This window comes from Tympanuchus pallidicinctus, unplaced genomic scaffold (genome assembly GCF_026119805.1).
Source record: "Tympanuchus pallidicinctus isolate F22 unplaced genomic scaffold, pur_lepc_1.0 scaffold36, whole genome shotgun sequence".
Classification (NCBI taxonomy): domain Eukaryota; kingdom Metazoa; phylum Chordata; class Aves; order Galliformes; family Phasianidae; genus Tympanuchus; species Tympanuchus pallidicinctus.
The window spans coordinates 198,857-225,835 of record NW_026294754.1 but is presented as its reverse complement, the minus strand read 5'-3'; the positions used below and the strand labels follow the sequence as shown (position 1 = coordinate 225,835).

Genomic DNA, 26,979 nt, shown 5'->3' with positions numbered 1-26,979 from the left:
CTATGTGTGGGGCCCCAGTGTGATGACATCCTGGCTCAGATGCTATAAACAAGGCCATATTAATGGATCATAAACTCCTTGGAGGCTGGCTGGATGTCTGTATTAGGTTATGAGTTCCTGAAAGCAGAGATAACAACAAGGTGAATCTGAGAATGGAAAGTTGGAGAAACGGAAGTTAAGACACTGGAGCAATACCTCCCCTTTGCTAGCCCTGTTTATCTGAGCCTCTTACAAAGAAGTTGGTGAATGTGATTCTGGTTTTAGCATCACGTGGGTGAGGAGATCTGGGCTAAGCAGCGCAAGGTCAGATGGCAAATATGCCATTATAATGCTGCTGCTCCCTGAAACATCAAGCAGCTAAGGAATGGCCACCTGCAAGAGAAGGCATAATGCATCAAGGACTACGAGAAAATTGGCTTAGAGTCCAAGTCCAGATTGGAGTTCATTTTCTGATAGCCCTTTGGTAGATTCATTCCGGATAACTTTACAACCATATTGAAACTAAAGAGTTTGCCTTTATTCTGACTATAGGGGACACCTCAAACCACAACTCCTTACTACTTACAATCATAGAATCTCAAGGTTGGAAGGGACTACAAGATCATCCAGTCCAAGCATCCTCCCAGCACCACGGCCGCCCCCAGCACCAAACCACACCTCGCAGCTCCTCCTCCAGGCGCCCCTTGAGCGCCGCCAGGGACGCGACTGCGCCGCCTCCCCGTGCAGCCGCAGTCAGCACGGTTTCAGTGCGTATCCCAGCGCCCTGCCGTGATGCCAGCAGTCTCTGTGCTACTGAAATACACCTATGTAGCGCCAATCCTTTTTTGTGGACAGTACTGCCGCCTTTATGTCCTCTTCGAAATAGATTTTGGTTTAACTATGTGATAAAACTGAGAACTCGTGATTCATTGGCCATCTAATGTAATCAATCCTTTCATTTCTGCTTTCCAGGACACAGCCATTAGCCAGTAACCACAAACTGCTCTGTGGGACTCTCATGGAAACAACAGCCCTCCTGGATGACAATTATCCATTGTTACATACAGCAAGAGATTTTAAACCGAAAGTTTATGAATTACTGCCCAGTGTTTATCCAGCTCTTCATGCACTACTGCCAAAAGCTTTATAAAAATCCCTTATCCATTTCTGAGGTGCCAAAATGCCTTTTTTTCACACACTCTGCCTCGGAGATACAAAACTTGATCTTTTCACCACTCTACTGATGGAGAATTGAGACACACATTTGAGGAGCAAACAACGTAACAGTCAGATTTTGAAGGTCTTTAAGTCACTGAAGAAACTATGAAACAGACCATGTTTAATGACTGCTTTTGGAGAGAAGCACAGGGCAGAGTCCTTCTATCCAGTGCACAGAGGGAGCTTGGAGATGCTTAGGGCTGTAGGTTAACGTGGCTGGAGGAACAGCATCCTCATGCATCAGGACCTTAAAGACAGCCAGAAGCTTCCCTAATCGTGAGTTACAGAATCCAGTATTGCTCATTTGTCTTTGAAAAACCCAACACTAGACAATACATGAGTCTGAGTTGTTTAGAGAAAGCAAACTGAGAAGGTGTGATAAGGTCTTTGAATAACACCAGCATAAGTGGAATGCAGCATAAAATGATGTAATTGCTGTATCAGAGTCCCTTGGGTGTTTATTCATGAAATGCCAAGCGCATCGCTGAATGCAAGTTCATCTGTGTTCAGTAATGCATTACTGACAATGAGAAAAAGCACCAGCTTTTTTTTGCCTTAGTACAGGGACTCTAATGGGGGGTAAGGAGCTGAGGAGTGCTTCCCACCAAGGAGATGGATGCCAGGGTGGGGGCCAGTATCACTTGATCTGAAGTAGAAAAGCATCTTCCTGCAAGACTTCATTGCAGGCATTTTCCAGACAGCTCAGGTATTTTTAAAGAAAGACATGACCACAGCTCTGCCTAAATCAAGCTTCTGTCCTTCAACACAGAATTGACAATATGACTTCATGACGCTGTAATCTATTAGAAAGGAGATTCTAAAAGACCACAGTACTGCAAGGAATAAAACAGGTAAGCAAATCTCACACAATCGTATTTCCACTGGTGTTATAAATAGACTTATTATTATCTTGCTCAGCAATGTACAGTGCTTGTAGTTAATGACAGTCTTCACTCCCTCTCACAGTGTGCAACAACAACCCTTCCCATTTTGCCTAGAGCTGATACTATAGGAAGTGTCCAAGAATTTCACAAAACATGCCATTTTCATTTATCACCGTCAGCTGTAGGAAATTCCCCACGATCCTCTGGTCCAAGATCTCTGCAAAACAAAAACAAAAGACAACAAAACCCCATCTCAGTATTGATTGCCCTCACATCTCCTCAGTCTGTTCTTTGCACCCTCCTTGATTCGTAAACCTAAATCCATTACAATGCTGCTGCAAATATTCTTTCTCCAGGTTGGTACGTTAGCTATATCCTCACCTCATCTCTGCTGCACAGTTTCTATAATGCAACAAAGCACGCCACATCTTCTACCTTTTAAAATCCCTTATAATGGTTTCCTGTGCTTTTTTAATTTTTGTTACAAACCACAGGGTAGTTACCTATTTCTTCTCTTCTATCATCAGTGGAATCAACATCTTTTGGTATCTTCCACAATTCTTTCTGTCATTCTTTTTGAAAAAGAGGAGAAAAGATTCCACTGAGCATCGAAGAGACATTGGAACAGGTTGCCCAGAGAGGCTGCCTCCTTCTTGGAGGCATTCAAGGCCAGGCTGGATCACAGAATCATGGAATGGCTGGGGTTGGAAGGGACTTCAAGGATCACGAAGCTCCAACCCCCCACCAATGCAGTGCCACCAACCTCCCCATTTCACAGCAGCCCAGGCTGCCCAGGGCCCCATCCAACCTGGCCTTGAACACCTCCAGGGATGGGGCTTTGAGCAACCTTGTGACAGGTGACCCCCTACCTAAAGCAGGGGGTTGGAACTAAGTGATCTTAAAGGTCGCTTTCAACCCAAACCATCCTATGATTCCTTGGCAGTGGATTATTTTGCTTTACAATATATTGGATTATTGTTTTTTTCAGGTTCTTAAAAATGACTAGGAGTTGGTTCCTGTGATTGTAAGCTGTTTTGTCAATCACTGCCTTTGATGACATAGCTGTCTTTTGTAAAGTATTTAGGATGCACACTCAGGAATTGCATGTGTGCAGAGGACTTAGAGGTCATGCTGCTTATCTCCACATTTTGCCTTATTGGCCTTAGCTTGACAAGGCTTTGCCTTGTAACAGAGGCCTCTGTGGTAATACTTGAATAATAGCAGGATTGAGATCTGAGATTGGTATCATCTGTTCTCCAGGATTTTGCCACATTATCCTAGATCAGCAGATGAGTCCAGCCCTCGTCTCTTGCAGTATTTGAGAGCAACAAGACAAATAGGTAATGAAAGAAAAAGGTACCAATATCATTAATGTACAGCCCTACTGCTCTGCACCGTGCACATATGTCACCTTTATATCATTCACAGAGCTTTTTCCCAGATGGAAGCTGATAGAGAAACTGATGCAGCTGATAACCTTCAGCACACATCCAAGTGATCGGAACAGCAAGAAAGATAAGGGAAAATGCTTTGCTGTTCAGCCCATGTCAAAGCCCCAGCATCACAGAATCACAGAATCAGCCGGGTTGGAAGGGACCTCAAGGATCATGTAGTTCCAACCCCCTGCCCAGCAGGGCCACCAAACATCCACATTCAGATCAGGCTGCCCAGGACCCCGTCCAACCTGGCCTTGAACACGGCCAAGGACGGGGCATCCACAGCCTCCCTGGGCAGCCCGTTCCAGGCCCTAACCGCTCTCCTTGTGAAGAACTTCCCCCTAACATCCAACCTCAATCTTCCCTCCCTCAACTTGGATCCATTTCCCCTCGTCCTGCTGTTGTCAGCCCTTTGGAAGAGTTTACTCCCCTCCTGGGTGTAGGTTCCCTTCAGGTATTGATAGGCTGCACTGAGGTCACCCCGCAGCTTCTCTTCTCCAGGCTGAACAAGCCCAACTCCCTCAGCCTGTCCTCATAGGGGAGGTGCTCCAGCCCCCTGCTCATCTCAGTCGCCCTCCTCTGGACCCTTTCCAAGATCTCTCTGTCTTTCTTGTCCTGAGGGCTCCACACCTGGACACAGGACTCCAGATGGGGCCTCACAAGAGCCGAGTAGAGAGGGACGATCACCTCCCTGTCCCTGCTGACCACCCCTCTCCTGATGGAGCCCAGGATCCCATTGGCCTTTCGAGCTGCCAGAGCGCACTGCTGCCTCATGTTCAGCCTCTCGTCCATCAGGACCCCCAGGTCCTTCTCTGCCGAGCTGCTCTCAAGGACATCGTTGGTCCACCTTGAACTGAAGGCGGACTCTGACGCCGGGCACAGCGCACCCCCCTGTGGGAGCACAGCACCACTCAGCGAACCTTCGGGGCATTCTGGCGTCCCACCCCCCCATGCTGAGCAGCCTGGCTGCTCGCTCCGGAGCACTCCCTGTTTCTCATCGGGGTTCTCTGCCGTCATCTCTGAGGTCAGGAAGAAAGACCACGCCTCGCCTGCTCCTAAACAAAAGACTATAGATAGCTGTGGCAGCAAATGCTTCTCATTATGTACTCCTCTCTCCTCAGACTGCCTGCCCAGTTGGGGGTGGGAGCAGCATGGGGCCCTGAGATGCCTGTGCTGCTCTGCTGTGTGTTTTCTGTTATGTGGGGTGAGGAGTGCATTCCTCACGGGCTTTGAATGTCTGCAAAACCCCAGAGGAATCCTCGGAGCAGTGGGAGGAGAGATCGGGCACGGAGAAGTTACCCATGCACATCGGGATAAGGCGTCCCCCTCCTGCATCGGCCTGCAAAGGCGTCCACACCTGATGGAAGTGCAAGTGCTACGGCAGCACGCCCTCTCAGCGTGTGTTTAAAAGCCTCACTCTTCCCACCAACACAGCTTGTTTGGCTAGGCTTAGTCTGGCAAAACAGATCAAGCAGTGATAAACCTGTCTGCCTGTGCACTTAGAGTCAGTGCAGGATAGGTAAAGGAATCATTTCAGATGAAGACTGACTGTGAACCAAGAACAGATAGATATAAACTGGCTATTATTGCATTCAACAAGAATTCTGCTAGCTATTACAGCTATCAGGCTTTAAAACATCTTTTCTGAGTAAGAAAGACATAGGAGCAAAAATTCCAGCGTCTGATAAAATTGAGTGATTACGAGATTTCATACCTATGGCAGCTTGAGTTTGGAGGCCCAAGAATTGCTGGCACCACATTCTTTTCCCGCATCACAGAACTCCAATATAGAGCCTCTCCTCATGGAGTATGCATGCAAGGCCTTGTACCAAGGACAGGAAACCAACCTCCCCGTCCCACTCCCTCTCAGCTTTATGTGTCTGATGCCTAGTTCATGTTTCAGTGTCTCTGACAGAGCCTGCACAGAAGATTGTTATGGATATAGAAACATGGAACTGGAAAAATCTTCCTGGGACAGCTGGACGCAGTGTTGAGTGGCCATTCCCCAGCTTGCTGCCAAGCATTTTTTTTCATCATCGTTCTCAGGATGCTTGTAGAATTGGGAACATTGCAGGACCTGAAGCATCAGCAGGATGGGAGAGCGCTGCCCGTGAGCCTTAACTGCAATGCAATCCAAACATCATCTCCACACCGCAGAGATGGGACGATCAACAAAATAATGGGCAGTTGGCAAAAGAGAGCCCTGGAGGGAAGTCTTGATATCCCTGGAGAAAGTGCATACGTCCAGAATATAAACAGAACTACTGACCTGCATCCTGCCCTGTACCCACATATCTGAGCCACTCCGAATCTGCTGGGAATAGCGTAAAAGGCAGCTCTGCTAAAGCGCACCTCTGAAAAAAGAAATCTGTACTAAAGTGCAGGTTACTAAAGTGCACCTCTGAAAAAAGAAATCTGTACTGCTACTGAAGAAATGCTAGCAGTAGTAGCAGTAGCAGGTCGAGGAGTGAGCTGCATGGATCCCAGTTAGAAATACGCATGCTGACCGTTCTCTGCAGAAGTGACATTTTGTGATTCCAGCTGATGCAATGCACAACATAATGCTGTGCGGACCACAAGATTGGCAGAGACAATGAGCACAGAGGCAAGCATAGTCCTGGTGACACCTTGCTACGGCCAGGCCAGCACGGCTCTTCTACAACTCCCAGTGCAAACCCTAAGGAGAAACAGCAGGAACATCCGCCTGCTCTGCAAAAGGCCGTGCCCTGCCCGTTTCTCGGCCACACCGCAGGCTGCGAGCGCTCACAAAGCCACGGGCAGCGCCCGCGTCAGTTCTGCTCAAGAGCCCCCGGGCAGCTCAGCAGCTCGGCGGGGAGCTCAGGCCCGCAAGGCGCTCAGCGCCGCGCTGCCGCACCCCAGCACCCCCCGGGGAGCTCCGCACGGCCGCAGCGCCGCACGCATCCTCCGGGCAGCTCCGCGCTCCTCCCGCGTCCCTCCGCTTACCGCGAAGAGGCTGCCCGTTGCCACGGCCGCGAGCCTCCGGCCCTCCCTCGCTGCCGGGCTCAGGTACGGGAGCGCGCTCCCGGGTCCGCCGAGCGCCGCGGCAGCAGCGAGGGACGGCCGCGCCCGCAGACGGGGACGCCGCCGGGCCGGGCGGGCGCTGCACGCGGATCGCCCGGAGGCGGCGCTGCCGGGACGAGGCGGGGCGGTGCAATGTGGGGCGGAGCGGTGCGGGCCGCCAGGGGGCGCTACGCAGCGTCCGCAGCGCCTACGTCACTGCGCGTGAGCGACGCGTCCCTGCGCGCGGCATGGAGGGAAGGCGGCCCGGCGGGCGGCGGAGCGCGGGCGTGAGTGAGCGCCGGCTGCGGAGCGGGGCGGTTCTGCTCGGGAGGAGTCCGGCCGGGCTCTCGGGGCGGCAGGGAGAGGCGGCGCCGCGAAGGAGGCTCGGCCGCTCCGGCGGGAGCTGTGCCGTAAGGCAGCGGGGCTGCGGCGCGGCGGCGCCCGGTTCGTCACGCGGTTTGTCGTCCCGCAGGTGCGGGGCACGGGCGGCAGCAGCGCCGTCAGCAAATGCTCGGCGGCGGAGCGGGGATACGTGCGGGACCGCTTCGTGCGGCTCCTTGCGGGCCGGCCGCGGAGGAGAACTGCGCTCATCCACCGGTAGGAACGCGCGGTGCGGCTCGGGGCGACGCGGCGGACGGGAGCGGCGAGCAGCGCCTGCCGCTCCGCGCTGTGCGTGAGCGCGGCTGTGCGGGGCGTTCAAACGCGGGCGCTTACAGTCCGTACCCGCGGTGAGCCTTGGTTAACGTGGGGCGGCTCGGTATGACAGTGACTGCGAACTGCCGAAGGAGTTTCGTGTAGGTAACATGAATTCAGGAGCTGGCAGGGCTGTGAGGGCAAACGCTGCTGATCGCATCTGAAAGTGCATCTGTGGCGAGGTGTCTGCTCACGTGGCGTCGGTGTGCCAAACTAAATTCATGCTAGGAGCTCCGTGTTACTGCTGTTAATGCTATCTTCCCAAATCCTTGGGTTTGTTTTAAAAGGTTTCTGTGAGGTCTGGGGATGGGGATAATGAGCGCCTGCTGGGGGAGTTGAACGGCTGGTGGGAACCCCGTGAAACTGAGTAAAACTGGTTTCCTGAGCACTGAGGAAAAGGAGGCAGCAGCCAGGTGGATGCTGAATGCTTTCCAGGAATTCAGTTTTCTTGGTTTTCATCACACAGAAAAAAGAAAACCAACACAGAGAATGAAACTCCTTTCAGTTTTCATTTTTGCTCCCTGTTAATGCTCTTGCACACGCAGCTTTCATTTTGTTATACCCAATAACTGCTGGTTGAGCACATCACCTTGTGTATAGAGGAGTTAATTTCGTATTGTCACACCATCTGATTTGGGGCAGGAAGTGAGATCACAGAATGACCCAGGTTGAAAGGACCCCAAGGATCATGAAGCTCCAGTTCCCCTGCCGCAGGCAGGGCCACCAACCTCCCCATCTCACAGCAGCCCAGGCTGCCCAGGGCCCCATCCAAGCTGGCCTCCAACACCTCCAGGGATGGACGGGGCATCACAGCCTCTCTGGGCAGCTGTTCCAGCCCCTCACCACTCTCTCTCTAAACAACTTCCCCCTGACATCCAACCTCCAGCTGCCCTCCCTCAACTCCAAACCATTTCCCCTCGTCCTGCTGCCATCTCCCCTTGCACAGAGCTGACTCCCCTCCTGGCTGCAGGCTCCCTTCAGGCACTGCAGGCTGCACTGAGGTCACCCCGCAGCTTCTCTTCTCCATGCTCAACAAGCCCAGCTCCCTCAGCCTGTCTTTGTAGGGAGGTGCTGCAGCCCTCTGCTCATCTTTGTGGCCCTCCTTTGGACTCTCTCCAACAGCTCCCTGTCTTTTCTTGTGTTGTGGACCCCAAATCTGGACACAGTACTGCAGATAGAGAGTAGAGAGGGAAAATCACCTCCCATTTCCATCTGACCACCCCACTTCTGGTGGAGCCCAGGATCCCATTGACTTTCCAAGCATCTTGAACACACTGCTGGCTCATGTTCAGATGTTCATCCATCAGGACCCCCAGGTCCTTCTCCACAGGGCTGCTCTCAAGCACTGCTCCTTCCAGTCTGTTTGGATGCCTGGGATTCCTCCAGCCCAAGTGCCAAATGTTGCACTTTGCTGTGTTGAACCTCATCAGGTTGATCCAGGCCAAGATGTTGGCCAACTGCATTGCAGGAAGCCTTCTGACTGCCTGGACTCATCCTTTTCCATCCACTGAGTATTTATGTTTGTAGACTGGTACAGTTAGGAAATTTACGTGTTTTCTCTCTGTTATCTGTAGTCCTGGTGGTTAGACATTAAATACAGGGTCTAGAGATGACAAAATCATCAGATATCTCCAAGTGCAAATAAATATGATTATTGAGTGGAAGCTGAGAGAGAAAAGGTTTGGTGGGTTTTTTTTTTTTTTTTTGGAATAGACTGTAATTCTTGGAGAAATAGGGTTACTGGGCAGCAGTTCCAGTTGAATTTCATTCCACAGAGGTTATTACGTCCGTGCCCGTGCTGTAGATCACTGTGTTCAAGATTTCCTGCTGAAGACCAGAAGTCATCCTAGGAGACAGGTACGTTTCTGTTGCCTGGCTCTGCTGGCAGCTTCTGCTGTATTTGTACATGAAACGTTTTTTAGCAGCTGTGGTGGTTTTCTCCCAGAATAGTGCAGAGGATCCACTTGGCAGTACTGCATCTGCGTTTGTCACTGATAGAAATATCTATCTAGTATTTGCACAAGTTTTTCAACCTCTTTTGGGAGATTACCTGATTTTGTTACTCTGCAGATTGTGCACCTGAACTGGAATGTTCTTCACAGGAAGATGCTCAGGATGCTGCTAGAGTATAACTTGTTTTCTGCCAATTTCTCTGCAGATCCTGTCTCTGGGTGCTGGCTTTGACTCCTTGTACTTCCGTTTGAAAGACATGGATCTTCTACATCACACTGTGATATATGAGGTGGATTTCCCAAGTGTGGCGTGCCAAAAAGCTGCTCTGATCAAGAGGACGGAAGAGTTGTCAGCACTGGTGGGAGATGCTGGAGCAGAAGGGTTGGGTATGGTGTTTGTGGGAAATGTTCTGGATACTGCATGTATGGAAGAAGGAAAGAAAGCTTCAGCCTTTAAAAACTGAGTTGCATGAGAGGAACTCGGCAGTGCGTGTGGTGTAAGAACGTGTGTGAGGCACGTGTTTATTTTGTGAAAAAAATCAGAGCCGTTTGTAAGCACTGGGAGACAACAAGATGCAGAACTGCTCGGAAGTTTTTGAGGAGCAGATTACATCAAACAAAGCTCAGTGTCTTTTTGTGGCAACTTTTTAAGCATTGTGTCTAACTTTGGACTTAGCAGTGCGAAGACAGTGGCAAACTGCAGCCTGCGCTGCGATGGGTCGGGAGAATGAGGAAGGGCTGAAGCACAAAATGTAGGTGGTAGAGCTGAGAGAACTTCCCTCAACCTGAAGAGAAGGATGAGTGGTGGGGAATGGTCTTACTGCAGTTTTTAACTACCCAGTGGAAAATTATAGTGAGGATGGAGCCAGACTCTTTTTGGAGACAGTAGTGCTCGGCTGTACAAAGCCTGGAGCAACCTGTTACAGGTAACCTTTGAAGTCACCTTTCCACCTAAATGATTCTGTGATTTATGATCTTTGTGGATAGGGGAGAAGCTATTATTCTTAAGTATGCTGACTGTAATTGCAGCATTAGTCATTGTGTTACTTGACTTCTTTTAAATCTCCAGGAAGAGGAAAAATTGAGTCTTGTGAAAATACGGTAGAATCTAAGCACAGCTGGAGGGCTGGTTTTGCCAACTTAGTACTGAGTGGCAGTTCATTTGCAAAATGGAGGGATGTAAGGCATGGGGTTCACTAGGTGGTTCTCTTGCATCTGATCTCCTTCAAGGTTTACATTAATGTTGCAGTTGATAGGCTGTGGAAGGTGCAAATGTTATAATGCAATAGAAAATAGAGGTAGTTGCAATGTGATAGATGGAATTAGGGTTTTGACAAAGTACAGGAAATGTGTAAATACAGGAAATCTGAGAAATGTGGGATGAAATACAATAGGGACATATTCAAGCCACTGTGTTTTGACTGTAATCACAGAATTATGGGGCTGGAAGGACCTGCAGGGATCACCGAGTCCAACCCCTGCAAAACGGGCTCCTACAGCAGGCTGCAGGTGGGTGTCCAGGCAGCTCTGGAATATCTCCAGGCAAGGAGAAGCCACAGCCTCCCTGGGCAGCCTGTTCCAGAGCTGCGCCGTCCTCCCCGTGAAGAACTCCCTTCTCAGCCACGGGCAGAACTTCCCGTGCTCCACTTTACGGCCATCTCCCCTTCTCCTGTCCCCACAGACCACTGAGAAGAGGTTGGCCGTGTCCTTTGGACTCCCACACCTCAGATATTTATAAACATTGATCTGATCCCCTCTCAGTCTTCTTTCCTGAAGGCTGAGCAGACCCAGGTCACCTCTCTTACCCTGCTGGCCACGCTCCTTCTAATGCACCCCCGGATCCCATTGCCCTTCCTGTCCAGCAGGGCACACTGCTGTCGTCCACCAGCACCCCCAGTCCTTCTCTGCAGAGCTCCTCTCCAGCAGCTCACGTCCCAACCTCTGCTGATACCTGCGCTTGTTCCTTCCCAGGTGCAAGGCTCAACACTTGCTTTTGTCACACCTCACCTGGTTTGTTTCTGCCCAGCTCTCCGGCCTGTCCAGGTCTTGCTGAATGGCAGCACGGCCTTTTGGTGTGCCGCCACTTCTCCCAGCTGTGTCTCATTGATGCACTTGGTGAGGATGGACACCTATCGCCCCATCAAGGTTGGAGATGAAGATCCTGAACAGGACCGGACCCAGCACCGACCCCTGGGGAATGCTGCCAGTCAGATTGTCAGTTTAAATACGGGTGGAGAGCAGCTACAGTTAGACAGGACACAAGTTGTGGCCTCCCACAAACAGTTGAATGTGGCTTAGTGACTAGCTCTTCCATAAGTGGGTTTGGTTTCCTCTTGAATCTGTCCACATTTTATGTATCTACAGCATCCTGTGGAACAGGATTCTGTCCATATCAATTATCTTCCATGTATTTGAAGTAGAAGATGTGTATCGAGGGAAATGGGAACATCTTGTTCTCTGTGTCCAGAAGAAGTGATGAGATGGGCAATTGAGATGTGAGAAGAAAATAGCAGGAAGCACTGGGACGGGCTGCTGTTGGAGGCCACTTAGTTTTTTGATAATGGATGCCTTTGAGAAGCGTGTACATCAACAGATCTCAGGACAGGTGCAGTTGGATTTCACTGGCATAGAGGCAACAGAGCAGCTAGCATATAGAGCTACTTTACTACTAGTCATTTTCAGTCTGGTTTTGGCAGAAAAGAGTGAAGCAGCTTATGATTGATGATAGTCATAAGCAGCATGCCTTTATAATGCAGATCATAAGCTGGGCCCTATTTCTGAGAACAGTGCTCTGTAAGACTAGTCCTAGTGTTTGCAGGGAGTTCTCGTGGTTCAGAATCCAAAGCCATTTTGCAGAAATGAAATCTTTTTTTTGAGACTAAAAAACACAAAATACAGAAACCCAGCCACCCCTCAAGCCCACAAACAAATTGGAGAATAATTTTGTAGGTGTGAGAGAAGCTATTTTGTCAAAGCAGTGATATTCTCTTAGCTTGAATCAAAATGTCTGTGAAGGAGAGCAGTGACATAAAAATGTTGTTAAAGTAAGGGTGATAAAGCTTTGTTTGTATAGTAAATATAACTGTTGGAAATCAGTAGTTGAAATTTGTGCTAGAAATAATGGAATTTCAATTCTGAGTTTATTGGGTTCTTTTATTCATCTTTTCCTGATGCTTCTGGGTGCCACCCTATTGCGGTTCATTTAGGTTTGGGATTTTCTTGTTTATTTCACAGAAAAATTGAGTTGGGCATGGTCTTGTGAATGATTGCTGGTAGTACTGATTTTCCTGGCTTGGGTCTCAGTATTGCGAAGCCGCTGTAGTGAGTTAGTGTTGTTTTTGTCCCACAGGAGTCACCGCCGCCTTTTCTGCGAAGGATTATAGGTTATTGGGAGTGGATTTATCAGAGCTGCCAAAGCTGAGTGCAGCTCTAGATGAAGCAGGACTGGACAGTGAAGTCCCCACCCTTTTCATAGCAGAGGTGGTGCTCACCTACATGGAAAGCAGCAGGTCAGTTGAGCTGTCCTTTCTTAGCTAGGTTCTAAAATGAGAAGCAGAGACTTCATTGTAAGTCATGGGAGACTCGCTGTCTTAAAACTAGAGCCTCGTGAATTCTGTGGAAGTTCCAAACAGCTCCTTACACTGTAAGTATGATGGAGCAGTTGATTCCCACAGCATCAGAACAGGAGGCAGGGTGCACAGCTGGAGCACAGGAGCTTCTGTCTGAACATCTGAAAACGCTTCTTTATTGTGTGAGTGATGGGAGCTGTCACAGCTTGCTTAGACAGGCTGTGGAATCTCCCTCCTTGGAGATCTTCAAAAGCTGTTTACAAGGGTGGATAGTGATAGTGCAAGGGGGAATGGCTTTAAAGCGAGACAGGGGAGGTTTGGGTTGGATGTGAGGAGGAAGTTTTGGAGGCAGAGGGTGGTGAGGCACTGGCACAGGTTGCCCAAGGAGGCTGTGGATGCCCCATCCCTGCAGGCATTCAAGGCCAGGCTGGATGTGGCTCTGGGCAGCCTGGGCTGCTGCTTGGCGACCTGCACACAGCAGGGCTTGGAGCTGGATGAGCGCTGTGCTCCTTTGCAGCCCAGGCCATGCTGTGATTCTGTTTGGCCATGGGCCTGGGTAGGCAGCTCTGGGTGGTTCTGCTGGTTGGACCAGAGGTTGGACCAGATGATGTCCAGAGGTTTCTCCCATCTCATCTATTCTGTGAACCTAAAGGGGAGGTTAAAAATATAAAAAGAGGAAGAACCTTAAGTACTGTGGGTTTTTTTGTTTGTTTATTTGTTTGTTTTTAAAATGTTGGGGACTTCTCATCCCTGACTTCCTCTATGAACGGGTGAGACTTTCATAGATGCCCAGTACAGGTTTCTCTTTTGTATGTGATCTGTCAGGGTGCCTTAGTAACATGCTTTATGTTGCATCTGTCCTACAATAGGTGGTCCCCCAGGTATTTAATTGTTCTTACGTATATCTGCCCGACAGGTCAGATGCCTTGATTCAGTGGGCAGCAGAGCATTTCTCTCATGCGTGCTTTCTGCTGTATGAGCAGATGCACCCTGAGGATCCCTTTGGACGTGTAATGCAACAGCATTTCAGTCAGCTGAACTCCGCACTTCGTTCTTTGTCTCAATACCCTGATTGTGAAGCACAGCAGAAGCGTTTTCTTGAAAAAGTAAGTACCTGCAGCCCTGAGAGCCATGGGAAACCTGGAGCACCTGGAGACGGTGCAACTTGACATCATTTTAGGAGTCGTCAACTGGGCCAGCTGGGTTGAAGCGAAAATGGCCAAGGCAGAGCTGCTGCCTGCTGTGGTAACGTGGCTACTCACCTGAAGGTCCCTCGCCTGTTTGGTGGTATGGGATTAAGGAGACTTATGGGCTCCTCTTAAGCTTTTCATGTTAGATATTCAGAATTTTTTAGGCAAGCCATCTCATCAGAATTTGAGCTGCTGCTATTTTCCAGCTGGACAGTTTTAAAGACTCGTGCAGATTCTTCATTTAGTGTCATTGTTTTCTCGTGAGGGGTCTTTTCTTCCAGAAGTAATAATTTTGAGGGATTTCTGTTTCAGGGCTGGACTGAGTGCAGTGTCATGGATATGAATGAGTTTTTCACCCGTTGTATTCCAGAAGATGAGCAACAAAGAGTGCAGGCTCTGGAGCCTTTTGATGAATATGAGGTAATCCTTTTCAGCATTCAAGAAGACTCTTCTGTGTTACAAAGGATTCGTGTTCCTTCCTCAGTGAGATATCTGAGGGAGACGATCTCAGCCCTGCAAAGCAGCTGCTGTTACAAAGGGTATTGCTGACGCTGAAAATTTGCAAGTGCTCCATGTGCAATTCTTTCAATGCAGAAATCCATTGAGGATGACTTGAATACAAAGAAAGTATGCCTGGTGTGAGGTTCCTGACCTGGGAGCATTTCTGGAGGGAGTGTATGCTGCTCTTGCATTTCCCTGGGCTGTTAGTGTTTTGTCATTGTTGAATATGGTTTTCTAGCTATATTCAACGGGTATTTTGTTCTGGTTTTTTATGTGGCCATTCCTATAATAATGACTGAGTTTGCTATGACTGTGTTCTGCCATTTTTTATGTTAACTGCTGGCAAATTTGCAAGTGTCAGAAAAGCGTTATTTCTTTGCGCTTTAAATTTCTTGTTTATGCCGCCCTGCCATACAGTGGGGTGGATACATTCAGTGCCCTGGTAGTGAACACACTCAATTTCTCAGTGTCCACTAAAGCCAGGGTGAACTCTAGTATTGCTACTGACTTCTTGTGCCGTTTGCCTGTGAGTGATTCCACAGTGAGACTGGCAGTCATGTTTAGGTATCGTCAAACAGCAGAGGCCGGGGGGGGTCTTTGAACATTTATGATTTCTTTAGGGTCAGTTATATTCCGTGACCTTTGGGGAATCTTAATCCCTCTGGTATACAGTCCTTATGAGCACACCTGGGAAGCATAAAGGGAAGCTGGTTCCAAAGAAGAGCATTAATCATACAACTTACAATAAAGTTATGGAACTCATTGCTGTAGAACGTGTGTGTGAGTTTAAAGAGCAGCTGGATATTTCATGAATGAGGAAACCACCAAGAGTTATTTGATGAAGCAGAGAATCCCTGTGCTGTATATTTTTGAGGGTTAGAAGAGATTGTACAGACTTGTTTCTTTCTCAGATTCAGTTTTAGACTTCTGATTATGGCCATTGCTGGAAGTACTGTTAAGCAAGTTTCATTTATGACTTTTTGCTCTGGCCATTCATTACTACCCTTCGGTCTGAGATTTTGAGAGCGCGCGCTTCTTTTTGTTTCTTTCTTTTGGCTTGATACAGGAATGGCATCTGAAGTGTTCTCATTACTTTGTCTTGACTGCATCAAAGGGGATGGAACCCTCCTGGACTCCATTATTATCCAACGTGGCAGGTACATACTGGCTAGTTTTTGTAGTAGTCTGTTATCTCACACAGGCTCCTTGGATAGATTTTAGGAGACAGCAAAACCCTGGAAGGAACACATGAGATGGTAATATCCAGTTGGCTTTTTCCATTCTCATTCCCTAAGGATAAGGACTGCTCATTGCCAGGTGAAGCCAGCCCAACAAATTCCTGCTTTTGGCTGCTTCCTTCCTTTAGGGAACAGCAAGCAGAAGCTGAAAGTTGGTGTAGGACAGTTGAATGTGATGCAGATTGATTTCTAGGGCATGTCAGATCGTCAGTGGGCTGCATCAACTCACTCCGCAGTTTTTTATTTTATTTTAAAAACTAATAAGTGTTGGTTCTTGTTTGCTTGAAATTTACGTTGTTTTGTTCCCTGTTGGCTTGCAGTTCCTCCTCATCGTGGCCCTGTCAGGTTGGCTGGGAGCATCAGTGCGTTGGCATGTGCAGCTCAGTCTGAAGTTGTTGGCTTGAGACGTTACGGTCACCACTCTGCTCTTATAAAACCTAATGTGATTCTGACCACGGGAGGCTTTGGGGAGGAGAACGGACATCACTGTCGTATGAGGAGTTTTCATGTTCTTATTAAGTCTGCAGGCTCCTGGCAAGCCAGATGTGTGAAAAAGGAAAATCCTGATCAAGGATGGGGTGAGTGTTTCAAGTGGGATACTGATGGCAGGGGCAAGGGAGATGTTTGTGCTGGCAGTGAAATGTCAGTAAGTGATGCCACAGTGCGATTACACTGGCAGTCAGGGAGATGTGAAGGCTCTGAATGTCACAAGAAAAAGAACAGTGTGACCTGTGATATCTTCTGTCTCTCCAGATGAGCGACTGCACCATACGGTGTCATGTCTCTCAGACAGCCTGGCCCTGGTGGTAGGAGGACGAACGTCCCCATCAAATGCAGCGTTGGGAATGTTGTGGCTGAGGTTCCCCAAAATCTGTAATGACTCAGATCCAGGTGATGTTACTGTGGAGCCTGTAAGTCTGCAGCCCGCTGCTGAACCAGCTGCTTTGCGTTGGAGGCACAGCACAACTGAAGTAATATTCAAAGGTAAAAAGGGTGGGAAGACTGGAGATATGCTGTGAGGTTTCTGCATGGGTTGGTCCTGTGGCCAGGTCTTCCTGTGCTCTCGCCCTTGGAGAACACAGAAGAGCATGCATGCTTCTCTTCCTGCCGTTACGCTGTTCCCACTGCTGCCTTGCTCTGCATGCTGTGCTGTTTCTCCCTCCTTTAGAAAAACGGCTGGCAGATAGAGAGGCTCCTGCATAAGAAGTGATATCACTACACTGGGATTCTTCTAACTGGAGGAGAGTTGAGGGGGCAGACTGTGAGCAAAGGAACTATTTGAACAGGGTGGCCTGAAGGACGAACAGGAAGACAGAAGCACCAGCTGGAATTGTTAGGCAGATTTCAGTAAAACTAAAAATCTTCCTCGTTAGGTGTTGCAATTATTCTCTGAAGCTGCTTGTTGCAGTATGCTATATACTGAAAGTTAACCTGAGCTTAAGCAGAGTGGTTAAATTCAGAGAAGAAAAATCTGTTCAGGGCTTCTGAATTGAAAGACAAAGCATCAGAGTGACATAATGCTTTTGGCTCCTGCTGGAAATGAGATGTAGGATGGTGATCTGATGTGTTGCTCTACTTGCTGTTACTATCACCTAATGAGTGCTCTCTAAAGGAGAAAAGAAATTAAACAGCACCCTTTTTGAAACTCTTACTTCTTGAAGTATGATAATTTCTTGTTTCATAGGCCATGTTATCTCCAGTGGTAACCAGAATTGGAACCTGGGGATGTAATCTGTTCTGGAAGAGTAATTCTTTGAGCTCATTTATGACTGACGTGTTTCATGCTTCATCTCCCCAGAAAGAAGATCTAGAACCTCCTCTCCAGAGGACAGTGTTTTAGTTCTGGAGCACTGTGGAGCAGGATGCCTAGTGCTTCTTCCAGAAGAGCCTCAGAAAAAATGCTGTACTTCTAGTGGCAGTTAGTAACTATTCATTAGTTGTGAGGTCTGGAATCAAGATTGGCAACGACACGCTGCAGGCTCATCTAGTAAAAGACACTCACTGTAAGGGCAAAAACTTCAAGCTAATAGCAAGTTGTTGGTGAGATTGACAGTGAAATTCAGGAGGTGGAAGCTGTCCTTAAGCTGTTTAACTCTCCACTAGGAGCTATTGCAGGAGAACACCCCAGGAACTACAGGCAGTCATTAGTTCAGTCTGCAGCATGCTTTGGGTTTGTGAGACAGTGTTGGAGACCATAATGCAATGCGGAGTTCAACTTTCCAAACTAAGTTTTCTATAAAAAAGTAGATGCTAAATGGGGGAATAACATTTTATGAAAATGAAGTATTTTGTAAATCTTTGTTAGACTGCACTGCATCATTTTTGCCACGATTGTGCTTTGTAGAAAAATCAACATTATGTTACTTGTAAGTCCATTACGAGGATGTGGCTCACATCCCTGACATGTGCCCAGAGCACTCTTATACCTTTTATACCTCCTTTTTGAGACCTCTTCAGGTCTCCTACTCATTTAAATTATCCTTTATTTCTCTTTTGATGTGGAAAAATATACCTTCTAGTTTTATGAAGCTTCACCTGTGTTACTGTGTTGGTTAAATCCGTGTTGTTGTGTTGCTACGATTTGTGTTCTTAAGAGTAGTCTGGTTTTATTACGGAGTCACTGGAATCACTTTGTCCAGAGCCTCCTGCTCTGGAGATGTTCCAGACCTGCCTGGATGCCGACCTGTGCGACGTGCTGTGTGGAGCTGCTTTGGCAGGGGTTGGACTCCATGAGCTCTGGAGGTCCCTTCCAACCCCTACGATTCTGTGATTCTTTCAGTTGCCCAAATTTCCATTTCTTGCTGCCATGAAGTATATTCTAAAAAACGTTTTTTTTTTTTCTTTTTTGGCTTTGTGACTTTGCTTTTTGAATAATGTTCAGGCTTCGAGCAGTCCGTTAGTGCATGATAAATGAGTGGATGATGGAAGTCTTCTGAATGATCACAAGCCTAAGGAATGCATCATCTAAGTGAAAATATTTTCAGTCTTCCAACCCGTGTGCCTTGTGTCTGGTCTCATTGTTTGTTTTTGTCTTACAAGACTAACATCTGTGTCTATGGCACAGTTCATTGCATTTATTGCTGAAGTTTGGAAATATGAAATGTTCATCAAGTTGCAGGGCACTTTCTTACAAAACTGCATGAGCAGATATCTTTGATCAGCTTTCCTTACGTTCAGGCAGACCCTTTTGCTTTTGCAACATACCAAATTCTAACCTTTCCACCTGGTTGTAGGAGAGAAGTACCTGTTTATGTATGGAGGCCGCTCTGCTGTGCAGCCAGTGCTTGGGGATTGGTGTTTCCTGCACATCCCAGAAGTTTCCTGTGCTACGGTAAGAGCTAAGGGAGACTGGGGATAGAAATTGCTGCTGTGTTGGAAGCTCAGCTAAACCACAGCAGGACATTTGAGCAGATGGCACCGGCAGTGCTGTTGTACTCCACACTGTTTAGTGTTGAGGAACTTCTCAATGCTTCACTATTTACTGGATCGCAGTTGTAAGGGAGGGCATCTGGAGGTCATCTAGTGCAGCCCCCTTAAGGCCACTGGAACAGATTGCTCAGGTCATTGTCCACTTGGGTTATGATTACATTCAAGGATGGAGACTCGGCAACCTGTTCCAATGGCTGACCACCCTCATAATGGAACGTGAGAGTTTTTTAATGTGTAAGCAATTCTCCTAATTCTTTTATTTCAGTTTCTGGCCATTTTCTCATGTTCTGTCTTGGATACATCTGAGGACGTTCTTTCTTCATGCTCCTTCATCTCCCATTGGACATTTATGCATATTGATAACGTTTCCCAGTGAATGTTCTCTTTGTGAGGTTCCTGTCCCATAATTATCTTTGTGGTACTTTTCTGGACTCGCTGCATCAATTCCCTGCTTTCCTTGTACTGAAGAGTGCAGAACTAGCCACAGCGCTCCGTGTGTTGGACTTGATCTTAAAAGTCTTTTTCCAACCTGACTGATGTCTGGAATTGTTTCTCCTCATGCTCAAAACTTCTTACATCCCATTGTTGAGCTTGATGAGCTTCAATTCCTCCAATTTTTCCAGCCTGTTTGATCTCTGGCAGCACAACCAGCCGGTACGTTAGATAAGCCTTTTTATCATTGATACCCTGATTGTTCTGGGTATCGCTGAAGTGCGTGGAGGTAACATGCCTACAGGTTACTGTTGTTAGCAACAAAATACCAAAAAAATGCAGGGAAAGTTGACTGTCTTTCAAACAGAAATAGATTATGAACTCCAAACTGCATGGAGGAACTTCTGTTAACAGCTGTTAAAAGTAGTGACCAGCTCCAGCAGCTGTGGAACCTGAGAATTCCTCCTTCCATGGAAGGAGCCCTGTCCTGTCTGCCTCAGGACCCGGGATGTATTCGTCCCAGGACAGCAGGCATGGCAGTTTCTTCTCCCATTTGCAGATTCAACCAGTCATGGAGGTGAGCATGCATCCCAGAGACGTGCACATGAACACGAGCACATGTGGGATGTGCTGGTGTGGCCATCTGCACCGACTGCTGCCAATGAGATAATGCTTTCAGCAACACCCATTTAACATTACGAGGGCTCACATAAAATGTAGATAGCCCATTTCTCTTCCTCATCTTTGTCTGATAAGAATTAAAGTTCTTATGAGAAGATCAACGCATATATGCCCTCACTCTGCAGACTGACAGGCATGTGCAGATTTGTAGTTCCCTCATGTATCAGGATATTCCCTGTATACAGCTGGTACCCCTGACCAGATCCTGAGCCCTCCTACCTGCTCTGGGTCTGGCTTGAAATTTGCTAGCAAACAGATAGGCACACACTTAATTCACAGGCACCTTGCACTCACGGATCCTGTGAATACCGGTGTGTAATAGCAATACCTATGTGTGTCTGAGACCCTGGGCCACGTGCTGGAGGTAGGAGGCTGACAGCTGACTGGACTAGTTCCAAGTTTTCTAGCACATGTGGGATGCACATCCCACACATATGAGGTTCAAGGAAGGAATAATAAACACAGTGGTCCCCTTTCCAGGAACTGGCATCTGGGCACAAGAGCCCTGTGACCCTTAGTTCTCCTCCAGCAGCTGGTGCTGAGACTCTGACTTGCTTCAATTGCCTGAGTTGCCCCTGTGTCTAGGACCTGCACAGCTCCTGTTACTAAGCATCTTGTCCTGGTGACTGAAGCTAGAAACTTCACTTGTTCCAGTTGTTGGGTGAGGCTCTCACTACAGGACCAGGCTGCCACTGGTCTCTGCAATAGGGCAGTAAGAGCTGGCACTCTGGATACAAAGCCTTGGAGAGCCATGAAATTGCTCTCACTGGAACCAGAGAACCTGCAGTCCTTCACCATAGTAGTGACTCTGCTGGCCTCATGTTTCCTAATTCATGTCTCTGTACTTGCAGACACGTAGTCCCAGTATCTCTCCTATTAATGTGTACTGAGTATTTTGGCAAAGCTAGTTAGGAAGGTATTTAATCAAAGGTAAGATATACTGTGGTGATTAGGCCTGGGGCTCAGTAAGGCAATTGTACTGAATAGAGACTGTTTATGTGATTAGCCCCCTTGTAATCTTGTTTCTGTCTGTTCTTCATCTTTATTCCTCAACAATCCCCTTTGCCTTAAAAAATCCTTAATAAGTTTTGTGTAGTCCTGTGTGTCCCCCCACTCTGAGTATCCTGAACCCCAATGTTCCTGATTCCTTTCCTCTTAGAATTTGGAAGGTCCAGGCTGGCCCTCTCTGAAGCCATGCTTGGAATTTTGTTAGTGGTCCATGGATATTAGTGACTTCTGGTTTATTGTATTAAACTAGTATGTTTCATTTGGATCTTTAGAGATCAGCAGAGCTTAAAAATAGTGAGTAGCACAGGGTGAGAGGTTGATTATAACAAGAAATCACAAGCTAAACGTGTAAGTAACGTGATGCTGTTGTGGAAGAACTAAACCGTGTGTTCAGATTTACAGGGAAGATTGAAGAACTCTGAGCTACTGAGTTGGTAGAAGATTCAAGATAGTAATGCTTTTCAAATATGTAAAATAGAGCAGCAGAGGGCAAATTATTCTCTGTATTTATTTTGGATAGTCTATAGAAAGGACAGCTTTAACTAGATACTGAGAAAAGCTTCTAATTGTGAAGATAATAAAGTGCTGCAGGAAATGCTTCTGAAAATCTGCCCTGACAAACTACTGGATGACTCTTGCCAGATGCTGACAGACATCATTACGTTTGCCTTAGGAGAGAAGGGTGGACAAAATGGTCCCTGAAATTTTTTCCCAGTTCTGTGATATTCTTTTGCCCTGAGGGTTTTCTTTCTGCCCGTTCGTCCTGCAGCTCAGTTTCTTTTCTTGCTTCATGCTCTGAGTCACTGATCACAGCTTTGTGACCCGTGTTCTTGTAAACTTGTGGTTCTCAGGTGAGAGGAGCATGCAAGGACAGTGCTGCCTCTAATAATATGCAGAACTAAATCCCTGTAAAGACTGAGTAACTTGTATTCTTGGAGCCAGAGAAGTATTGAAAATACTGTAGGTGGAAACACTCCTGTGTAGCCATTCTTAGAGGAATCGCCCACGCGTGCAGATGGGAGGCTTTTTTATTGCTCCCTACCATGCTTATTCGCTCTGTTCTCCTCCCCAGCTATTCCTGTCCTCTGCCGGGAAGGGAAGGGGTTTGATATCAAAACCACAGCAAGTGCAATTGGAATAGAGGCAAACTTGAGGCTTGGGCTTCTGTTGCCACAGATCGCTGTTGAGGGCCCGGTACCAGAAGGCCGCCACTCGCACAGTGCCTGCAGTTGGAAAGGAGGAGCGCTGATCGCCGGAGGTCTGGGAGCAGCCGAGCAGCCCTTAAGTTCAGTTTTCCTTCTGAGGGAGACGGGACGGGGCTTCCGGTGGCAGATGGTGGAGACGCGCCCTCCTCTCATCCCAAGGTGAGCAGAAGGCAGTGGTGAATTCTAGGCCTGCCTCCAGCTGCCTCTCCTTACTAATGGAGTAAACTGAACGTTACACTCGCAGGTACTCGCATACTGCACATGTGCACGATGGAAAACTTGTGCTTGTTGGTGGAGTGTGGTTTCACTCGCTGTGCGTGCCAGGCATCACTGTCATTGACTTAATGACTGGGCTGTGCTTGGACTACACAATTAATGCGGTGAGTACTGGAATTTTTCTTTCAGGACAGGCAGAACCGTGTGAAAGAGAGTAGTAGCTTCAAGGTCATTCCCAGAGATGGAATAGAGAATGCAAAGGAGTCAAATTTAGGAGTGGAATAAACATTTCCCTGTTTGCATGATGTAACAGTTTTCCTGAGATACCCGGGATAGGATCCACGTGTACAGATGAAACTGGAATATGTGATTACTATATGTAAAAATGTATTTTATAATATATAAGCAGTATGTGTGCACCTGGCTGGCTTTTCTGCATTTTCCTGAAAATATAAAGGATGAAGCATGCTTATATGTAGCGTGGTGTTTTCTTATTCTCTACAGCAGAAGTTAGAAGGGAATTAATGTCCTTGGATAAAAGAGGCTGCTCATGTTTGATAGCAGCGAGTACAGTATGAAGTTTTATCTAAAATAACATAACTTCTAAATGTTACTGAGTGAGTGGGTGCAGATTGATCAGAAGCTGCCTTTGGTTATGATGTTTTTCCTCAAACTAGGCTGCAGTGCCTGCCAGTGCTGTGCTGAAGCCTTGTGCTGGTAGGTGCGTAGTACCCAGTGCGGATTGGTCTCGAGTTTTGGAAGACTGGAAACGTCAGCGACTTTCTGTGCAGTTAGTATTACTGCTGGTGTTATGGCTTTGGTGTCCACCAGGACTCCCAGGTCCTTTTCTGCACAGCTGCTTTCCAGCATGTCCTGGTGCCTGGGGCTGCTCAGGGCTTCGCGTTTCTCCTTAACTCTGGGAGGCTTCTGTCAGTCCATTTCTCCAGCCCATCGCAGTCCCTCCGGATGCCAGCATGGCAGTGCTGTATCTGCTGCTGCTCCCAGCTTTGTGTCACCTGCAGACTTGCTGATAAGCAATGGAGATGTCAGAGGGGACGGTCCCAGCTGTCACCCCTCCAAGTGGGCTTTATGGTATGCATCACCAGTTCCCCTTGGTGAATCCGTGCTGACTGCTCCTGGTGCTTTTCTTGTCCAGTAATTCTAAGGGCCTGATGAGTACAAAGGCATTTTCTCATTCTCAGACACTGAACTGAAAGTTGTTTAGTGAATTGACTGTTCCTTGAGGAGCACATCATGGTCTCCTTGCTGTTACGTTTTTCTCTTTTTGTCACTGCTGTGGGTGCTGTAGTTGATTGGCTGGCTGGTTCCCAATGGATGTATCGTGGCTATTCTTAATTTTCCAGTGAGAGTAGCTATATGAAATACTTCTACAGTACTGTATGAGGTGATATCTGTTGAAGTCCTTTATGTTCAAGGATTACTTTCTAAGTGAAATCTCGATTGGTGGAAGCAGTAATTGAAACTGTATTTACCAAATGCCTGACTGATGAAGTGAATCCTCTTCCCTTTGCTTCCTAGTGGGGGAAAAAAGAAGTTTCATGCTAGGATTTTGATTTTTGAGTCATTTGGACAAGCCATTCGTTCTGTGTCTTGGGCACTTTGTTCAGGCATCCGTTTCCTCAGTGTCCAGTTCATCGTCTTGGCCTTTGTGTACCTCTCCATAATGTGACTGTGGTGTCCTCTAGACTATGCAAGCTTGTGTTTCATCCTAAGAAATTTAAATGCCTCTTCTTTTTCAGGAACATTTGGAGTGGCCTTTAATGCTGCATAATCACAGCAGTGTTTTTCTGCCAGATGAGAAGGAGTTGCTGCTTATTGGTGGTGGTGGGAACTGCTTCTCCTTTGGGACACACTTGAATCCAAATCCTGTCTCACTGAACCTCAGCAGCATTCTGACCAGCCACTGACAGGGACCAAACAGGACTGAACTGTAATGCTCCACCATGGTGTGACATCTGCTTACCTGCATATCCAAGAACAACAAAATGTTACTTGCAACGTTTTTTGTATCCTGAATGCATCTGTAAAGGTGGGATAAGGAGAAGGGATTAAGAAGTGAAGTTCTGTCAAGGGGTTGCATACCTCATCTGTCTGTCTTCTTTTTCTTTTTTGTTTTCAGTCCTTTTTTGTGTTGTTTCAAAGAATATTTTTCCAGAACCAGCTCTGTAGCCCTTACAGGTGAAATAAGGAGCTCTGCTGTGTTCAAAAGTGATGTAAGTTTGCACGGTGCTGACTTGAAGCTAGCGAGAAGTCACTGCGTCAAGAAGCCATTGGAAATATGCAACCCAGCATAACTAAATGTGAAACAGAATGTGTCTTTAGTCATACCTGAATGTTTCTAAAGGCCTCTGTAAGGGTGTATGGAAGGAGTCTCTACTCCTTTAAGGATATCTGGTCAAATACTAATTTACAGTGTAACAAGGGGAAAATGGGAAGGGGAGGAAGACATAAGCAGGAACGGACCAGCAAATGGTAAGGAAGGCCATAATGGGAAGCTGCCCAGTCAGTCACAGTTTTATGGGCAGGTGTAAGTGTGTGAGAATGCTTATTCCAGCAAGGTTATCTGACTAGGGACTTTATTGAGTGGGAAACTAAAGGAAAAAGAAACCAGAATAAACGATGACATAGACCTGACAAAACAAACATGGAGACAATGTCAAGAAACAAATCTCTGATAATCTGGGACAGTGTGGGACTCAGTAGAGCCTGCAAACCCATGGTGAGGTGCTCAAAGAAAAGGGGAACCAGGGATGAACAGAGTGAAGATGCTGGAAAATCAAGGTTATAAAAGTTGTGTGTGAAATAGAATTGGTCAGGGCTTGTCTGGCATCTGCATCTGTTGACTACAATCTGTTTTATTATAATTTCTTATTAAATCTGAACTCACTCTGTATGTTCACACACTGCCCTATGCGTTTGTATTGCTGCAAGGGCTGCTGAGACCTGTGTAAGTAGCAAAAATTTGGTGCCAGCTTTGGAGTCCAGGGTATCTTACTTGCAGCCACATAGGGGATGATCTCCAGGGGACCCTTCCAATTTTAGCCATTCTGTGTTAAGGGCCTGAGATCTGCCTGTGTGTATTGGACAGAGACACTGTGCTGCTACTTAAGGGATCCAAGCCGGGGTGCTGTCTGGACAGAGAGGCTGTATCAGTGCTTGAATGTGTGCTTTTGCAGCTTGAGGACTGTGTGTGCCTGCGCTGGTGACTTTCTGTCTCTACAAGCCAAAGGAGAGGAAAAGGATTTCACTGTGTGTGTTGTGCATGATTGCTGTGTCTAGGTGCTGGTAAGGCAGCATCTTGTCTGTGTAGCTGACTGTGTCAGCATCCTGTCTGTGTCTCTAGGTTATGTGCTTAGTTTCATTGATGGTTGAATCTGCAAATGGGAGAGTGGCAGCAAAGATGGTGGGTCCCCAGACATTGGGCTACTGCCAGTGGCTGCTCAGGAGTGGTCTGGGGCTGTAGCAGCTGCAGGAGGCAGTCACACCCTTTACCTCTTAGCAGGCTTGGTATGACAAGCTGTGTTTTTTGTTGCCAGCAGCTCAGCTTCAATCTGTAGCTCTTGCTTGTTACCTGTGAGGATAACAGTATGCCAGTTATCCAGAATGGGGCAGGGCTCGTGGCTTTGCTCTCTCCCTCCAACAAAAGCAGTGGGCGCACAGGAAGGCCTTTAGGGCAGGCCCAGACTGTCCCTCCTCTTGCCAGCTGAGAAGCAATCCCCCTGCAGCTGCACAGAGCCCTTCTTTCTCCAGAGAAGGCCAAGGTAAGCTGCAGCAGTATTCACTGGCTTACTGACACCAACTTGGCCAAGGGCAGGAGCAGTGACAGGGATAAAGCTGGTATTCCAGCAGAAGGGAGTTCTGTGCAGCTGGTGCTTGGGGCACAGCCCCTGCTTCTCCCCACCAGCACAGGAGAGCCCCAGATCCACCCTGAGGAGCTGCAGGGGGGCTGCAGCCCTGCACATGCTAACAAGCTTCCTGGATGGCCAAGGCCAAGGGCAGTGATGCACCCCAGTGATGCATTTGTGTTGACCGGGCTGCCGGTGGGAGGGAAATGCTGAGGCTGTGGGAGTGAGGCAGTGGCCCTCCCCTGTTTGTCCAAAAAAGGAGACAGATTGGCATAGGGAGTACTTTAGGGTGGCCCTGGGAAGCACCTGGGATTAACTTGGAAACTTCTTGGACAGCCTGAAGGACACTGAGGATTTTGGTAGGGTACTGTGAGCTGGAGTACGCTGTGGGGTTGACAAGTCAACACAAAAGGGTAAAAAAAAAAAAAGGGGGAAACTGTGGGAGGCAGATACATAAAAAC

The 26,979-nt window shown here is 47.7% G+C and overlaps 1 protein-coding gene and 2 long non-coding RNA genes across 3 annotated transcripts; 2 read left to right on the top strand and 1 right to left on the bottom strand.

Moving 5' to 3' along the window:
* Positions 1 to 1,963: 1,963 nt before the first annotated feature.
* LOC128088680 (uncharacterized) lies at positions 1,964 to 3,638 on the top strand. Its single transcript, XR_008210347.1, has 3 exons — positions 1,964 to 2,048; positions 3,342 to 3,421; positions 3,510 to 3,638. It is a non-coding gene; the product is annotated as an uncharacterized LOC128088680 (long non-coding RNA).
* LOC128088678 (uncharacterized) lies at positions 2,073 to 6,617 on the bottom strand. Its single transcript, XR_008210345.1, has 2 exons — positions 6,482 to 6,617; positions 2,073 to 2,298 (listed from the first exon to the last, which is right to left on the bottom strand). It is a non-coding gene; the product is annotated as an uncharacterized LOC128088678 (long non-coding RNA).
* Positions 6,618 to 6,691: 74 nt separating this feature from the next.
* Positions 6,692 to 25,574, top strand: LCMT2 (leucine carboxyl methyltransferase 2). Its single transcript, XM_052699428.1, has 14 exons — positions 6,692 to 6,760; positions 6,849 to 7,135; positions 9,007 to 9,088; positions 9,390 to 9,570; positions 12,533 to 12,692; positions 13,669 to 13,858; positions 14,255 to 14,362; positions 15,510 to 15,600; positions 16,002 to 16,259; positions 16,435 to 16,665; positions 18,915 to 19,012; positions 22,408 to 22,595; positions 22,681 to 22,816; positions 24,413 to 25,574. The coding sequence occupies exons 1-14, from the start codon at positions 6,692 to 6,694 to the stop codon at positions 24,578 to 24,580; spliced, it is 2,247 nt and encodes a 748-aa protein (XP_052555388.1). The 3' UTR covers positions 24,581 to 25,574.
* The last annotated feature ends 1,405 nt before the right edge of the window (positions 25,575 to 26,979 follow it).

Excerpts from the sequence above, each read along its gene's own strand:
- LCMT2 (XM_052699428.1), top strand. The coding sequence starts at position 6,692 with ATGTGGGGCGGAGCGGTGCGGGCCGCCAGGGGGCGCTACGCAGCGTCC. Across the intron at positions 13,859-14,254 it reads AGAAGCGTTTTCTTGAAAAA|GGCTGGACTGAGTGCAGTGT; the intron begins GTAAGTACCTGC and ends TTTCTGTTTCAG. Across the intron at positions 15,601-16,001 it reads ATTATTATCCAACGTGGCAG|TTCCTCCTCATCGTGGCCCT; the intron begins GTACATACTGGC and ends GTTGGCTTGCAG.